This window comes from Salmo salar, chromosome 13 (assembly GCF_965601325.2).
Source record: "Salmo salar chromosome 13, fSalSal1, whole genome shotgun sequence".
Lineage (NCBI taxonomy): Eukaryota > Metazoa > Chordata > Actinopteri > Salmoniformes > Salmonidae > Salmo > Salmo salar.
Window position 1 is genome coordinate 21797732 of NC_138303.1, and position 18607 is coordinate 21816338.

The following is an 18607-nucleotide window of genomic DNA, read 5'->3' on the forward strand; positions in this document are numbered from 1 at the left end:
CCGGGGAAGAAACCAAATCCACCACACATAGCCCAGGGAAGAAACCACATCCACCACACATGGTCCGGGGAAGAAACCACATCCACCACACATGGTCCGGGGAAGAAACCACATCCACCACACATGGTCCGGGGAAGAAACCACATCCACCACACATGGTCCGGGGAAGAAACCAAATCCACCACACATAGCCCAGGGAAGAAACCACATCCACCACACATAGCCCAGGGAAGAAACCATATCCACCACACATGGCCCATCCAAGTTTTGTATGAAGATTTTATTTGTAATTTTCAAGGAGCATTTGATTGCCTTGCACCATCTCATTCTCTCCGTCTTTCTCCTCCTGTCACACCCGAACCTGCTTCACAAGGCCCATGTTAACATTTCCATGTCATTAACAACAGCGATATTGTCTGTGAATGTGTGTGTGTCTGTCATCGTCACGGCGACAGGATTCCTCTCACCCTCATCCATCATGGCGTGGTTGGCTGGCGCTGGCATGTCGACACACGCCGCAAACACACTGTCGCCACAGGCACACACACACACACACTGCTCCCTAGTGACAGAATTATAATGAAACACCTGTGCCATACTCCATTCCTCCTGTGGTTCCCCCAGAACACTATGGAGTTGATGCATATAGGGACTCGCCGTCTAAAAGGTGAAACTTACTTGTTTTTTTATTGGCAAAGCACTGGCAGTCTGGAGGGGAGGCAGAATGTGTTTTTCTCCTTTTATTGTGGGGGGCTTATAGTCATTTGTGTGTGTGTGTGTGTGTGTGTGTGTGTGTGTGTGTGTGTGTGTGTGTGTGTGTGTTGAGCATTTTTGAATTTGTTGTTTAATAATAATTGCCCTGGATCAGTGGTGAGGTGTTATTACAAAAGGCCCTGTTCTCCCATAACACTCCCATTACTGACCTGGAGGCTCCTGGCAGGAAGTTTGGAAAACCTTGTTCTTTCCTTTGAATCTGTCATTGTTTATTTCACTAAATGCCTTTTCTCTCATAACTTACACCGACTCCAAGCACTCTGGCTATAAGTGTTAGAGCTGAGACTGTGTGTTGGTGCAGCTACACTATATATACAAAAGTATGTGGATTCGGCTGAAAGGTGTATAAAATCAAGCACACAGCCATACAATCTCCATAGACAAACATTGGCAGTAAAATGGCCTTACTGAAGAGCTCAGTGACTTTCAACGTGGTAGCCGCGAAGTGGTAGGCCACACAAGCTCACAGAACGGGACCGCTGAGTGCTGAAACGTGTAGCGTGTAAAAATCGTCTGTTCTTGGTTGCAACACTCACCACCGAGTTCCAAACTGCCTCTGGAAACAACGTCAGCACAATAACTGTTCACCGGGAGCTTCATGAAATGGGTTTCCATGGCCGAGCAGCCGCACTCAAGCCTAAGATCATTATGCGCAATGCCAAGCCTCGGCTGGAGTGGTGTAAAGCTCGCCGCCATTGGACTCTGGACATGGTTCAGGTTAGGCCCTTTGGTCCCAGTGAAGGGAAAAATCTTAACGCTACAGCATACAATTAATTACATTCTAGATGATTCTGTGCTTCCAACCTTGTGGCAATAGTTTGGAGAGGGCTCTGGAGCAGTTTTTCATCAAGGATCTCTCTGTACTTTGCTCCATTCACCTTTCCCTCGATTCTGACTAGTCTCCCAGTCCCTGCCGCTGAAAAACATCCCCACAACATGATACTGCCACCACCATGCTTCACCGTAGGGATGGTGCCAGGTTCCCTCCAGATATGATGCTTTGGATTCAGGCCAAAGAGTTAAATCTTGGTTTCATAAGACCAGACTTGTTTCTCATGGTCTGAGAGTCTTTAGGTGCCTTTTGGAAAACTCCAAGCCGGCTGTCATTAGGCTTTTACTGAGGAATGGCTTCTGTCTGGCCACTCTACCATAAAGGCCTGATTGGTGCAGTGCTGCAGAGATGGTTGTCCTTCTGGAAGGTTCTCCCATCTCCACAGAGGAACTCTGGAGCTCTGTCAGAGTGAAAATCGGGTGCTTTGTTCACCTCCCTGACCAAGGCTCTTCTCCCCCAATTGCTCAGTTTGGCCGGGCGGCCAGCTCTAAGAGTCTTGGTGGTTCCAAACTTCTTCCATTTAGGAATGATGGGAGGGCAATGTGTTCTTGGGTACTTTCTATTCTGCAGACATTTTTTAGTACCCTTCTACATCTGCATTGCTTTCTGTTTGGGGTTTTAGGCTGGGTTTCTGTATAGCACTTTGTGACATCGGCTAATGTAAAAATGGCTTAAATTTTTTTTGTTGATTGATTGATTGATTGAGAAGACCCTTTCCTGTTTCAGCATGGCAATGCTCCGTGCACAAAGCGAGGTCCACACAGAAATGGTTTGTTGAGATCGGTGTGGAAGAACATGACTGGCCTGCTCAGAGCCCTGACCTCAACCCATTGAACACCTTTGGGATGAATTGGAACGCAGATGGCGAGCCAGGTCTAATCGCCCAACATCAGTGCCCGACCTCACTTATGCTCTTGTGGTTGAATGGAAGCTGGTCCCCGCAGCAAAGTTCCAACATCTAGTGGAAAGCCTTCCCAGAAGAGTGGCGGCTGTCATAGCATTAACCTCTATGGGCTAGGTGGGACGCTTGGCGCGATTTTCAAAACCTTAAAAATCCTATTACTTCAATTTCTCAAACATATGACTATTTTACAGCCATTTAAAGACAAGACTCTCGTTAATCTAACCACACTGTCCGATTTCAAAAAGGCTTTACAACGAAAGCAAAACATTAGATTATGTCAGCAGAGTACCAAGCCAGAAATAATCAGACACCCATTTTTCAAGCCAGCATATAATGTCACCAAAACCCAGAAGACAGCTAAATGCAGCACTCACCTTTGATGATCTTCATCAGATGACAACCCTAGGACATTATGTTATACAATACATGCATGTTTTGTTCAATCAAGTTCATATTTATATCAAAAACCAGCTTTTTACATTAGCATGTGACGTTCAGAACTAGCATACCCCCCGCAAACTTCCGGGGAATTCGCTAACATTTTACTAAATTACTCACGATAAACGTTCACAAAAAGCATAACAATTATTTTAAGAATTATAGATACAGACCTCCTCTATGCACTCGATATGTCTGATTTTAAAATAGCTTTTTGGTGAAAGCACATTTTGCAATATTCTAAGTACATAGCCCAGGCATCACGGGCTCGCTATTTAGACACCCGGCAAGTTTAGCACTCACCATAATCATATTTACTATTATAAAAGTTTGATTACCTTTTGTTGTCTTCGTCAGAATGCACACCCAGGACTGCTACTTCAATAACAAATGTTGGTTTGGTCCAAAATAATCCATCGTTATATCCGAATAGCGGCGTTTTGTTCGTGCGTTCCAGACACTATCCGAAATAGTAAAGAAGTGTCGCGCGCATGGCGCAATTCGTGACAATAAAATTCTAAATATTCCATTACCGTACTTCGAAGCATGTCAACCGCTGTTTAAAATCAATTTTTACGACATTTTTCTCGTAGAAAAGCGATAATATTCCGACAGGGAATCTCCTTTTCGGCAAACAGAGGAAAAAATCCCAAAGGCGGGGGCGGTCGGGGTCACGCGCATAAGCCCAGTGTCCCTTGATCGGCCACTTGAGAAAGGCGATAATGTGTTTCAGCCTGGGGCTGGAATGACGACATTCTGTTTTTTCCCGGGCTCTGAGCGCCTATGGACGACGTGGGAAGTGTCACGTTAGAGCAGAGATCCTTAGTAAATGATAGATATGGAAAAGAAGTTCAAGAAATCTCTCAGGTTTTGACCTGCCATTTGAGTTCTGTTATACTCACAGACACCATTCAAACAGTTTTAGAAAATTTAGGGTGTTTTCTATCCATATGTAATAAGTATATGCATATTCTAGTTACTGGGTAGGAGTGGTAACCAGATTAAATCGGGTATGTTTTTTATCCAGCCGTGTCAATACTGCCCCCTAGCCCTAACAGGTTAATGCCCATGATTTTGGAATGAGATGTTCGACGAACAGGCGTCCACATACTGTTGGTCATGTAGTGTATGTGTGTGCAGGGAGTTGGCCCTAAGGGTTTGTGTTAGCTGGATGAAAGCTGTATTTGTGTAGATCTGTGTCCCTCTGGACAATTAAGAGTCTCAGCTGGAGGAGTACTGTGTTCTGAGGCCACATCTCACAGTGACATTCAGTGATTCAGGGCTGGGTGGAAATAAGACTGATTAAATGCTGAATGGATGACTACACTGATGCATTCTTTCATTTTGATGTGGATGGATGTGTCACGTTGGATTTTAGGATACTGTTGTACATTGTGGTTGGTTGGGTAATGGACCTTGCCTATATTGTACTTTGGAGATTCCTTGCTAATTTGGATGTAATGTACCTTCATCCCCCAAGTTCAGTCTTTCTAACCCTCTCTTCCCTTCTCTCCCTTCCCCTCTCTCTTCCTCCCTCTCTCTCTCTTCCCTCCTCTCTCCCTTCCCCCCCTCCCTTTTCCCCTCTCTCCCTTTTCCCCTCTCTCTCTGCAGTTGGTGGCATTGGAGAGACAGGTGTTTGACTTCCTGGGGTACCAGTGGGCGCCCATCCTGGCCAACTTCTTCCACATCATCATTGTCATCCTCGGCCTCTTCGGCACCATACAATACCGACCACGCTACATTGTAGTGGTGAGTACAAACACGCACATACACACACATATATGTACACACAAACACGTGTCAGCCCAAATTGTATTGAACCATTTATCTGTTTATTCAAACTTCCAAGAGCCCTCTCCCTGAACACATTGTTTGTCGTCTTAATCTATTAATCTATCAGTAAGTACATTTAACCTCTATGGGCTAGGTGGGACGCTTGCGTCCCACCTTCTCAACAGCCAGTGTAATCCCGTGGCACGTTATTCAAATACCTTAGAAATGCAAAACCTTCAATTTTTCAAACATATGACTATTTTACACCATTTTAAAGATAAGACTCTCGTTAATCTAACCACACTGTCCGATTTCAAAAAAGCTTTACATCGAAAGCAAAAACATTAGATTATGTCAGCAGAGTACCCAGCCAGAAATAATCAGACACCCATTTTTCAAGCTAGCATATAATGTCACATAAACCCAAACCACAGCTAAATGTAGCACTAACCTTTGATGATCTTCATCAGATGACAACCCTAGGACATTATGTTATACAATACATGCATGTTTTGTTCAATCAAGTTCATATTTATATCAAAAACCAGCTTTTTACATTAGCATGTGACTAGCATGTGACTAGCATTCCCACCGAACACTGCCTGTGAATTTACTAAATTACTCACAATAAACGTTCACAAAAAGCAGAACAATTATTTTAAGAATAATAGATACAGAACTCCTCTATGCACTCGATATGTCCGATTTTAAAATAGCTTTTCGGTGAAAGCACATTTTGCAATATTCTCAGTAGATAGCCCGGCATCACAGGGCTAGCTATTTAGACACCCAGCAAGTTTAGCACTCATCAAAGTCAGATTTACTATAAGAAAAATGTTATTACCTTTGCTGTCTTCGTCAGAATGCACTCCCAGGACTTCTACTTCAATAACAAATGTTGGTTTGGTTCAAAATAATCCATTGTTATATCCAAACAGCGGCGTTTTGTTCGTGCGTTCAAGACACTATCCGAAAGGGTAAATAAGGGTGACGAGCATGGCGCAATTCGTGACAAAAAAATTCTAAATATTCCATTACTGTACTTCGAAGCATGTCAACCGCTGTTTAAAATCAATTTTTATGCCATTTTTCTCATAAAAAAGCGATAATATTCAGACCGGGAATCTGCGTTTAGGTAAACAGACAAAAGAAAAGAAAGCATTCGGTCGACGCGGGCACGCGCCTAAGCCCATAGTACTCTGAGTGGCCACTTGCCAAAAGCGATAAAGTGTTTCAGCCAGAGCCTGCCTCGATATCATTCAGCTTTTTCCCGGGCTCTGAGAGCCTATGGGAGCCGTAGGAAGTGTCACGTTATTGCAAAGATCCTCAGTCTTCAATAAAAAGAGCCCAGATGAAACACTACTTGTCAGACAGGCCACTTCCTGCATGGAATCTTCTCAGGTTTTGGCCTGCCATTTGAGTTCTGTTATACTCACAGACACCATTCAAACAGTTTTAGAAACTTTAGGGTGTTTTCTATCCAAAGCCAATACTTATATGCATATTCTAGTTACTGGGCAGGAGTAGTAACCAGATTAAATCGGGTACGTTTTTTATCCGGCTGTGTCAATACTGCCCCCTAGCCCTAACAGGTTAATTAATTAGTCAACTTCCATTCATTTCACACTCAGAGTGCACCCTAAAGCCAACCTCAACAAAAATCCAGCTGGATTGAGGATTTGGTTAAATCTGAGGTGTTATGGGTGGGGGGGGGGGGGGGGTTACAACACCTCTTGATTAGTTGAATGAGGTGTGTTAGTACTAGCCAAGAACAAAAGCCTGGCCGTCTTGTAGCACTGCAGGACCAGGTTTGAAAAATACAATGGAATGTCCTAGAAGGTTCTAGATTGAAGATCACTAATGTTCTATACTGAACAAAAATCTAAATGCAACAATTTAAAATATTTTACTGAGTAACAGTTCATATAAGGAAATCAGTCAATTGAAATAAATGTATTAGGCCCTAATCTATGGATTTCAAGAGTGGAGAAGGGTGCAGCCATGGGTGGGCCTAGGAGGGCAAAGGCCCACCCACTGGGGAGCCAGGCCCAGTCAATCAGAATGAGTTTCCCCCACAAAAGGGTTTATTACAGACATAAATACTCCTTAAAATCGGATGGTTAAAGTTAAGAAACTATAAAAGATTCACAAAGACATAAAAAATATTTTAGCAAAGCTCAATTTGGGTTTTTAATGTGGAAAGGAAGTCAAAGGGCAAGGGAGAGAGAAAAGACAGATTGGAAGGAATGTGTGAGAGGTCAGAGGGAGGAGAATAACCAAATGCAAGAGAGGATACAGGGATGAGAAGGAAATAATAATGTCAGCTTTCTTAGGAAAAAGGAGGGAGGATGAAAAGAGAAGGGAGAGCAGATAGAGGGAAGAATACTTGTGTGTCAGCGTTCTTGAAAAAAGAAGGGAAGGGATTTGGTGACTCAACATCTTACATGTCTGTAGGGAGGGTACGTTCTCTACTGTCTTTATGTTAGGATGAGTAGGGAGGGTACGTTCTCTACTGTCTTTATGTTAGGATGAGTAGGGAGGGTAAGTTCTCTGTCTTTATGTTAGGATGAGTAGGGAGGGTAAGTTCTCTACTGTCTTTATGTTAGGATGAGTAGGGAGGGTAAGTTCTCTGTCTTTATGTTAGGATGAGTAGGGAGGGTAAGTTCTCTACTGTCTTTATGTTAGGATGAGTAGGGAGGGTAAGTTCTCTGTCTTTATGTTAGGATGAGTAGGGAGGGTAAGTTCTCTGTCTTTATGTTAGGATGAGTAGGGAGGGTAAGTTCTCTACTGTCTTTATGTTAGGATGAGTAGGGAGGGTAAGTTCTCTGTCTTTATGTTAGGATGAGTAGGGAGGGTAAGTTCTCTACTGTCTTTATGTTAGGATGAGTAGGGAGGGTAAGTTCTCTGTCTTTATGTTAGGATGAGTAGGGAGGGTAAGTTCTCTACTGTCTTTATGTTAGGATGAGTAGGGAGGGTAAGTTCTCTGTCTTTATGTTAGGATGAGTAGGGAGGGTAAGTTCTCTACTGTCTTTATGTTAGGATGAGTAGGGAGGGTAAGTTCTCTACTGTCTTTATGTTAGGATGAGTAGGGAGGGTAAGTTCTCTGTCTTTATGTTAGGATGAGTAGGGAGGGTAAGTTCTCTACTGTCTTTATGTTAGGATGAGTAGGGAGGGTAAGTTCTCTGTCTTTATGTTAGGATGAGTAGGGAGGGTAAGTTCTCTACTGTCTTTATGTTAGGATGAGTAGGGAGGGTAAGTTCTCTACTGTCTTTATGTTAGGATGAGTAGGGAGGGTAAGTTGTCTACTGCCTTTATGTTAGGATGAGTAGGGAGGGTAAGTTCTCTCGTGGTCAAGGCAGGCAGAATGGTCAGGCAGGTGGGTACAGAGTGGCAGACAGGCTCGTGGTCAAGGCAGGCAGAATGGTCAGGCAGGTGGGTACAGAGTGGCAGACATGCTCGTGGTCAAGGCAGGCAGAATGGTCAGGCAGGTGGGTACAGTGGCAAACAGGCTCGTGGTCAAGGCAGGGAGAATGGTCAGGCAGGTGGGTACAGAGTGGCAGACAGGCTCGTGGTCAAGGCAGGGAGAATGGTCAGGCAGGTGGGTACAGAGTGTCAGACAGGCTCGTGGTCAAGGCAGGCAGAATGGTCAGGCAGGTGGGTACAGAGTGGCAGACAGGCTCGTGGTCAAGGCAGGGAGAATGGTCAGGCAGGTGGGTACAGAGTGGCAGACAGGCTCGTGGTCAAGGCAGGCAGAATGGTCAGGCAGGTGGGTACAGAGTCCAGAAATTACCGTCAACTTTCTATACAGTCACTAAATTACACAAACAAGTGTCTCCTCCAGATAGACCCATTGTAGCAGCAATCGCCTCTGTGACATCCAACATTTAAACATTTCTGGATTACCCCATCAAACCGATGGATGAGAATCTCCCATTTTATGTCAAAGACACTAGTCACGTGGTCTCATTGATAGCGAGCTTAGGAAGGATAGCAGAGGGCACCCTGATGGCCACTTTTGATGTGGAGAGCTTGTACACTAACATCCCACACACTGGAGGCTTGCAGGTGCTGCAACACTTCCTTCAGACTCTACCCGTGCTCCATCCAAAGATTGCATCTTACAACTTACGGAACTGGTACTATCCAATAACTACTTTGTCTTTGAGTCAGACTTTGAGTGTAGCCATGGGCTCCCCCTTTTCCCCCAACTATGCAAACCTGTATGTGGGACAATTTGAGGAAGCACATCTTTATAAAACAGAGACACACCCCTTACTTTCTAAAATACTCCTATGGAAGAGATACAGTGCCTTGCAAAAGTATTCATCCCCCTTGGCATTTTTTAAATTTTGTTGCATTACAACCTGTAATTTAAATGGATTTGTATTTGTATTTCATGTAATGGACATACACAAAATCGTCCAAATTGGTGAAGTGAAATGAAAAAAATTACTTGTTTCAAAAAGTTCTAAAAACTATCAATCGGAAAAGTGGTGCATGCATATGTGCATACCCCCTTTTCTATGAAGCCCCTTAATAAGATCTGGTGCAACCAATTACCTTCAGAAGTCACATAATTAGTTAAATAAAGTCCATCTGTGTGCAATCTAAGTGTCACATGATCTGTCACATGATCTCAGTATATATACACCTGTTCTGAAAGGCTCCAGAGTCTGCAACACCACTAACAAGGGGCACCACCAAGCAAGCGGCACCATGAAGATCAAGGAGCTCTCTAAACAGGTCAGGGACAAAGTTGTGGAGAAGTACAGATCAGGGTTGGGTTATAAAAACATATCAGAAATGTTGAACATCCCACAGAGCACCATTTAAATCCATTATTAAAAAATGTAAAGAATATGGCACCACAACAAATCTGTCAAGAGAGAGGGCCGCCCACCAAAACTCACGGACCAGGCAAGGAGGGCATTAATCAGAGAGGCAACAAGGAGACCAAAAATAACCCTGAAGGAGCTGCAAAGCGGAGATTGGAGTATCTATCCATAGGACCACTTTAAGCCGTACACTCCACAGAGCTGAGCTTTACGGAAGAGTGGCCAGAAAAAAAGCCATTGCTTAAAGAAACAAATAAGCAAACATGTTTGGTGTTCGCCAAATAGCATGTGGGAGACTCCCCAAACATATGGAAGAAGGTACTCTGGTCAGATGAGACTAAAATTGAGCTTTTTGGCCATCAAGGAAAATACTATGTCCGGCACAAACCCAATACCTCCCTTCACCCCGAGAACACCATCCCCACCGTGAAGCATGGTGGTGGCAGCATCATGCTATGGGGATGTTTTTCATCGGCAGGGACTGGCAAACTGGTCAGAATTGAAGGAATGATGGATGGCGCTAAATACATGGAAATTCTTGAGGGAAACCTGTTTCAGTCTTCCAGAGATTTGAGACTGGGGCGGAGGTTCACTTTCCAGCAGGACAATGACCCTAAGCATACTGCTAAAGCAACACTCGAGTGGTTTAAGGGGAAACATTTAAATGTCTTGGAATGGCCTAGTCAAAGCCCAGACCTCAATCCAACTGAGAATCTGTGGTATGACTTAAAGATTGATTGAACCCATCCAACTTGAAGGAGTTGGAGCAGTTTTGCCTTGAAGAATGGGCAAAAATCCCAGTGGCTAGATGTGCCAAGTTTATAGAGGCATACCCCAAGAGACTTGTAGCTGTAATTGCTGCAAAAGGTGGCTCTACAAACTATTGACTTAGGGGGGTGAATAGTTATGTTATTTTCAGTTTTTTGTCTTATTTCTTGTTTGTTTCACAATAAAAAATATTTTGCATCTTCAAAGTGGTAGGCATGTTGTGTAAATCAAATGATACAAACCCCCAAAAAATATATTTTAATTCCAGGTTGTAAGGCAACAAAATAGGAAAAATGCCAAGGGGGGTGAATACTTTCGCAAGAGGATGTCTTTGTGCTCTGGGAAGGAAGTGAGCAGGAACTCCAAATTCCAAACTCTACTAAATGAGAGGTCTGAATAACTCAAATTCACCATGCAGACTGATGAGAGAAAAATAAACTACCTGGACTTATGGATTATCAAAGAGAATGATGCATTACACACAGACTTATACACAAAGCCCACAGACCGCAATACCCTGCTATGTGTGGATAGTATACATCCCCTTCCCCACAATAATGGTCAGTTATATAGCCAGTTATGCAGGGTTCAACTAATCTGTGACAACCAGACAGATTTTGACAGCAATGCTAAAAGAATGACAGATAAATTCAAAATGAGAGGCTACAAGAACAAAACTCTTGATGCTGCAATGATGAAAATCTCAAAAACCAAGAGAGGAATTACTAAAAACTCAACCAAAGAAGAAAAACAACGCAACCGTCTTTTGCACTAAGTACACCAAGGATTTGGAGAAAATGAAAGCAATCCTGAAAAAGCGTTGGCATATTCTGCAATCAGACAAAAAAATCTCACAACTCTTCAAGGAGCCACCACTGGTGGTCTATAAGGGTGGTCGCAATCCTGGAGATAGTTTGGTGAGATCTGACATATCCCCTGAGCCCACTCAGACACTCTTGACACCTATCCTAAATGGGAACTACAAATGTGGCTCATGTGCAACAGCACAATAAAAACATCCTTCTTCAGACACCCTCATACAGGTCGAACAATCCTTGTTAGGGGGATCATCTCATGCAAGACCAAGGGAGTAATCTATCTCATCACCTGTTCATGTGGAAAAGCCTACGTAGGACAAACGAAAAGACAATTAAAACAACGCATAGCTGAACACCGCAGCTCAATCAGGTGTTAGAACATTGACTATCCAGTAGCAGCTCACTTTGTTGAAGCTGACCATCCAATCTCCTCCCTCAAATACACAGGCATTGAGCATGTTGCTCTACCAAGGAGAGGAGGTAACATGGAGATCCTACTGCTACGAAGGGAGGCTTACTGGATATCCTGTCTAAAAACATTGACCCCTAGTGGTCTGAATATTGACTTTGATTTCAAGCCCTTCTTATGAACAATTCTCTCTTTTAAATGGATATATTCTTTCTACAGTTTATTAGCGTACACCTAATATGTCCCCCTGTTGATGATGCTCATTATACATTAAGGTTGAACCAAAAGATTACATGGAACAAATATGAAATGAAATACCAAACAATGATACAATAATGTATGTTGATGCTAATAGTATATACAATATTCAATTATGTTTATATATGATAACAATAGCCTAATATATTTAATATGCCATAAACAGTTTTTTTTTTAAAGTTTCACTAATTCATTCTAATTAACTTAATCATTATGACACACCCCTCACTATTGTCATTGGTTGCACTAATTGCACTGTTTGTCTACATAACCTGGTTCAAGTATTCATGACATCACCCTGAAGAAGGCACAGTGATGCCAAAACGTTGGTAAATACCCAATAAATTACTGGGAGTTTATATATGGAGTGTGCGACTTTCTTTAGTTTGTTGTTTGTAACATAGACCCTTTGTAAACACTGTTAATTGAATGATATCTTAGCCCTGTTTATGCCCCTCCATTAAACCCTCAGCTGGTTTAAAACCCAACTCTTTCAAGTCTTAATGGACTTACAGCAGCTTTAGCATGAAGGCCAGAGGGGGTATTACACATGAATCAATGAACGGTGAAGTGCAGTGTAGAGTGTGTTCCATAACACCATTCACACAGGGATCTTTCATTTCTGTTCTGACTTATTTCAATGTATGATGTGTTCTGATGTTTTATCAACCCATGTGTCTGTAAGTGTGTATATATTCCACCATGCATGTAGTTAATATGTGGTTAACCGGTGTTGTGTTTGTGTCCTATACAGTACACAGTGTGGATGGCTCTCTGGGTGGCCTGGAATGTCTTCATCATTTGTTACTACCTGGATGTGGGAGACTTAACCAAGGTAGGCCCTATTCTCTCTGACTCACAGGTCAATTACATGTCAACTACACTACAGGTCAACTACACTACAGGTCAACTACACTACAGGTCAACTACACTACTGGTCAACTACACTACAGGTCAACTACACTACAGGTCAAATACAGTACTGGTCAACTACACTACAGGTCAACTACACTACAGGTCAACTACACTACAGGTCAACTACAGGTCAACTACACTACATGTCAACTACACTACAGGTCAACTACAGTACTGGTCAACTACACTACAGGTCAACTACAGTACTGGTCAACTACCCCACTGGTCAACTACACTACATGTCAATTACACTACATGTCAACTACACTACAGGTCAATTACACTACAGGTCAACTACGCCACTGGTCAACTACACTACATGTCAACTACACTACATGTCAACTACACTACATGTCAATTACACTACAGGTCAACTACTGGTCAATTACACTACATGTCAACTACACTACTGGTCAACTACACTACAGGTCATCTACACTACAGGTCAACTACAGTACTGGTCAACTACACTACAGGTCAACTACACTACAGGTCAACTACACTACAGGTCAACTACAGGTCAACTACACTACATGTCAACTACACTACAGGTCAACTACAGTACCGGTCAACTACACTACAGGTCAACTACACTACAGGTCAACTACAGTACTGGTCAACTACACCACTGGTCAACTACACTACATGTCAACTACACTACATGTCAACTACACTACAGGTCAATTACACTACAGGTCAACTACGCCACTGGTCAACTACACTACATGCTCAACTACACTACATGTCAACTACACTACATGTCAATTACACTACAGGTCAACTACTGGTCAAATATACTACAGGTCAACTACACCACAGGTCAACTACGCTACAGGTCAACTACGCTACAGGTCAACTACACTACAGGTCAACTACACCACAGGTCAACTACGCTACAGGTCAACTACACTACAGGTCAACTACACTACATGTCAACTACACTACATGTCAATTACACTACAGGTCAACTACTGGTCAACTACACTACATGTCAACTACACTACAGGTCAACTACAGTACTGGTCAACTACACTACTGGTCAACTACACTATAGGTCAACTACACTATAGGTCAACTACAGTACTGGTCAACTACACCACTGGTCAACTACACTACATGTCAACTACACTACATGTCAACTACACTACAGGTCAATTACACTACAGGTCAACTACGCCACTGGTCAACTACACTACATGTCAACTACACTACATGTCAATTACACTACAGGTCAACTACAGGTCAACTACACTACAGGTCAACTACACTACATGTCAACTACACTACATGTCAATTACACTATAGGTCAACTACTGGTCAAATATACTACAGGTCAACTACACTACAGGTCAATTACACTACAGGTCAACTATACTACAGGTCAACTACACTACAGGTCAACTACAGTACCGGTCAACTACACTACAGGTCAACTACACTACAGGTCATCTACAGTACTGGTCAACTACACCACTGGTCAACTACACTACATGTCAACTACACTACATGTCAACTACACTACAGGTCAATTACACTACAGGTCAACTACGCCACTGGTCAACTACACTACATGTCAACTACACTACATGTCAACTACACTACATGTCAATTACACTACAGGTCAACTACTGGTCAAATATACTACAGGTCAACTACACCACAGGTCAACTACGCTACAGGTCAACTACACTACAGGTCAACTACACTACATGTCAACTACACCACAGGTCAACTACACCACAGGTCAACTACGCTACAGGTCAACTACACTACAGGTCAACTACACTACATGTCAACTACACTACATGTCAATTACACTACAGGTCAACTACTGGTCAACTACACTACATGTCAACTACACTATAGGTCAACTACAGTACTGGTCAACTACACCACTGGTCAACTACACTACATGTCAACTACACTACATGTCAACTACACTACAGGTCAATTACACTACAGGTCAACTACGCCACTGGTCAACTACACTACATGTCAACTACACTACATGTCAATTACACTACAGGTCAACTACTGGTCAAATATACTGCAGGTCAACTACACCACAGGTCAACTACGCTACAGGTCAACTACGCTACAGGTCAACTACACTACAGGTCAACTACACTACATGTCAACTACACTACATGTCAATTACACTACAGGTCAACTACTGGTCAAATATACTACAGGTCAACTACACTACAGGTCAACTATACTACAGGTCAACTACACTACAGGTCAACTACTCTACAGGTCAACTACACTACAGGTCAACTATACTACAGGTCAACTACAATACAGGTCAACTACACTACAGGTCAACTACAATACATGTCAACTACACTACATGTCAACTACACTACAGGTCAATTACATTACAGGTCAACTACGCCACTGGTCAACTACACTACAGGTCAACTACACTACATGTCAATTACACTACAGGTCAACTACTGGTCAAATATACTACTGGTCAACCACACTACAGGTCAACTACACTACAGGTCAACTATACTACAGGTCAACTACAATACAGGTCAACTACACTACAGGTCAACTATACTGCAGGTCAACTACAATACAGGTCAACTACAATACAGGTCAACTACACTACAGGTCAACTACACTGCAGGTCAACTACACTACAGGTCAACTACACTACAGGTCAACTATACTGCAGGTCAACTATACTACAGGTCAACTATACTACAGGTCAACTATACTGCAGGTCAACTATACTACAGGTCAACTCCACTACAGGTCAACTACACTGCAGGTCAACTATACTACAGGTCAACTATACTACAGGTCAACTACACTACAGGTCAACTATACTGCAGGTCAACTACACTACAGGTCAACTACACTACAGGTCAACTACACTACAGGGCAACTACACTACAGGTCAACTATACTGCAGGTCAACTACACTACAGGTCAACTATACTGCAGGTCAACTACACTACAGGTCAACTATACTGCAGGTCAACTACACTACAGGGCAACTACACTACAGGTCAACTATACCGCAGGTCAACTACACTACATGTCAACTACACTACAGGTCAACTACACTACAGGTCAACTATACTGCAGGTCAACTACACTACATGTCAACTATACTACAGGTCAACTACACTACAGGTCAACTACACTACATGTCAACTATACTGCAGGTCAACTACACTACAGGTCAACTACACTACTGGTCAACTACACTACAGGTCAACTACACTACAGGGCAACTACAAGGCAACTACCTCCATCTTGGAGCTCCCATGACTTGTGTGTATCTTCCACCATTTTGAGATACGGTATGTCTATATATTTATGTGACATTGAATAAAACATGTGGTCATCCTAGGGAGGTGGGAGCCAGGTGGTGGAAAACATATTCCAAGATTCTCAGTGTCAGGGTTCAGAGAGTAGAGGGCTCAGCCTCAGGAAGATGCCCCGCTACCACACACACACACACATACCCTGACAGGTCTCCTGAGTCTCTGTTTCCGTGCCGACAGAGTGTTCCGTTTGGGATTATGGTAATTTCCCTTTCTACTCCCAGTTTGAAAGTGTGATCTGAGTGCTGAGACTGGTTGATCATATCTGTAGAGAGAGAGAGAGAGAGAGAGAGAGAGATAAACTCATTCTGTTTTCATGCTGCTGATACTAGTCCGCTATATTTGCTCTAGTTCTCATGACACTGTCCCAGCCATGTCCAGGGTTAACCTCGGGTGTCCTATCTGTCTCATGTGGAGTAACAGTCAGGCTATGAGGGGTTAAATCAGCTCCTCATCCAATAAGAGGGCTAACAACGAAAACACTCTGCCACATTCTAATATGCCTACTCCCAATCTTATGGCCTATGGACAGTCTGTGTGTGTGCATGAGTGTGTCTTTGTCTGGTATACCCAAATATTTAGCCAGTTAGTGTCTTAGATTTTATTGTGCCAAAGCTCACACTGCTGAGAGGTAACGACGTTGTAATAAAACATGCCAGAAGATGTGAAAGAGTGGTTCGATTTTCCTTTGTATACTTCAGTCATCTTCACTATATAGAGATCTCACACACACTATACTGACCCATCTCTCTCCAAGGATCAAGCTGTCTGTTTCACCCACTGAAACCCATCACCCCTCCCTTCTAAGCACACACACGCCACACACACACACACACACACACACGCCCACACACACACACACGCACACACACACACGCACACACACACACGCACACACACACACGCACACACACACACACACACACACACACACACACACACACACACACACACACACGCACACGCGCGCACACACACACACACACACACACACTATGACTGCACTTTGCACCATCCAGTGGGGTTTCTCCATATCTCCACTGCTCTCCCAGGGGTTCTTTTAGCAGATGAGTTGTTCATCTGGACAAAGAAAGGTACAGTATGTGTGTGCTGTCACCTCCACATCCATCACTTAATCCATCCTTTACTCTTCCCCCTCCAAACTCCTCTTCTCTTTTCTCCCCTCTGTCTACTTCTATTTTCCTCTCTCCATCTATTCTCTTTGTCCTTGTCTCATTCAGCCTACATTTGTCCTCCTCCACGCTCTTCCTATTCTATCCCCTCCCTCCTTTTCTCTCTTCCTTCTTTCCTGTCGCACCCTGGCCTGACCCCTCCTCCTCCACTCCTCTCCTTTGTCCATTGCCTCCCTGTCCTCTGTTGATCAGCTCTCTGTCTCTTCGTCACACCCAGATGGACTCACTCAGTGATGGGGATCTACATTGATCTGTGAAAATGAATATTCATGGCCAAAATAGTTGGATCTGTGGTTGTTTGGGGACAGAGGTGGGTGTGAGTGTGTGGTGGGCCCCAGCTCAGCCTGTTCTCGGCTCGTATAATGAGGCATGTAGAGACCAGCTGCTGGGGGCTGGGGCTGGGCTGCAACACAACAGATGGAGCCAGCCTGCCCTCCCAACACTGAATATATTGGCCAGGAGGGTAGACAGCTAATGGACGACACACACACACACACACACACACACACACACACACACACACACACACACACACACACACACACTGAATCTTATTCTGGCCCCAACCAAATCCGCTATGCACCTACGTACACACACACCTCCTGACTCATTCAAACCCTGTAACGATAGTACATATATACACACACACACACACACACCCCAACAGTGATCCCTCCCTGTGAATTAACCTTGGATCGAGTCATGTGGAGGGTTGATTCGGGCCTTAGGGTCTGTGAGTGAATAACAATAACAGTGTTGAAAGGGAGCTTCTCAGTTAGACCTTCTGACTGCGGGGCAGCTGTGGGGTTAGACTGCTGTATTGGGGTATTGATTGACGTTTGTGTGTGTGTTTGTGTAGGTCCATGTGTGTGTTTGTCTATTTACAAATGTGTGTGTGTTTGTCTGTGCATATTTTGTTACGTGTTAATGTGTGTATTCAACATGTGTTGAATGTGTGTATTCAACCTCTTGTTACAGGACAGTGACCTGCTGACGTTTAACATCTCGGCTCACCACTCGTGGTGGAGTGAACACGGTCCAGGGTGTGTGAGGAGAGAGATGACCCAGCCAGGGGTGGGCACCGTGGACAGCCAGTCCTACATCTCTGTCATGGGCTGTCTCATGGAGTACCAGTACATAGAGGTCCTACACAGTGGAACACAGATCCTCATCGCTGTGAGTATTGGTGTTATACCTTTATACACACACACAGACAACATCACCGGTCGTGTCTCTCACGGTGGAAGTCTAGTCACTGTGATTGTAGTGGCCCCTGTGTTTGGGTTATTGGGGTAGAGATATTGGAGAGTGGATCAGGAGACAGAGATCTGTTGTCTACTGACCCCGTT

At 43.6% G+C, this 18607-nt stretch overlaps 1 protein-coding gene across 4 annotated transcripts in view; it reads left to right on the top strand.

The window, feature by feature from the left end:
• Positions 1-18607, top strand: part of LOC106566591 (sodium/potassium-transporting ATPase subunit beta-1-interacting protein 4) — a 137819-nt gene that overhangs the window by 46703 nt on the left and 72509 nt on the right. For all 4 annotated transcript variants that reach the window (XM_014134740.3, XM_014134736.3, XM_014134739.3 and 1 more), the window contains exons 2-4: positions 4560-4697; positions 12564-12644; positions 18237-18434. In XM_014134740.3, the coding sequence (XP_013990215.1) occupies positions 4560-4697; positions 12564-12644; positions 18237-18434 (417 nt within the window). The remainder of the gene's footprint in view (positions 1-4559; positions 4698-12563; positions 12645-18236; positions 18435-18607) is intronic.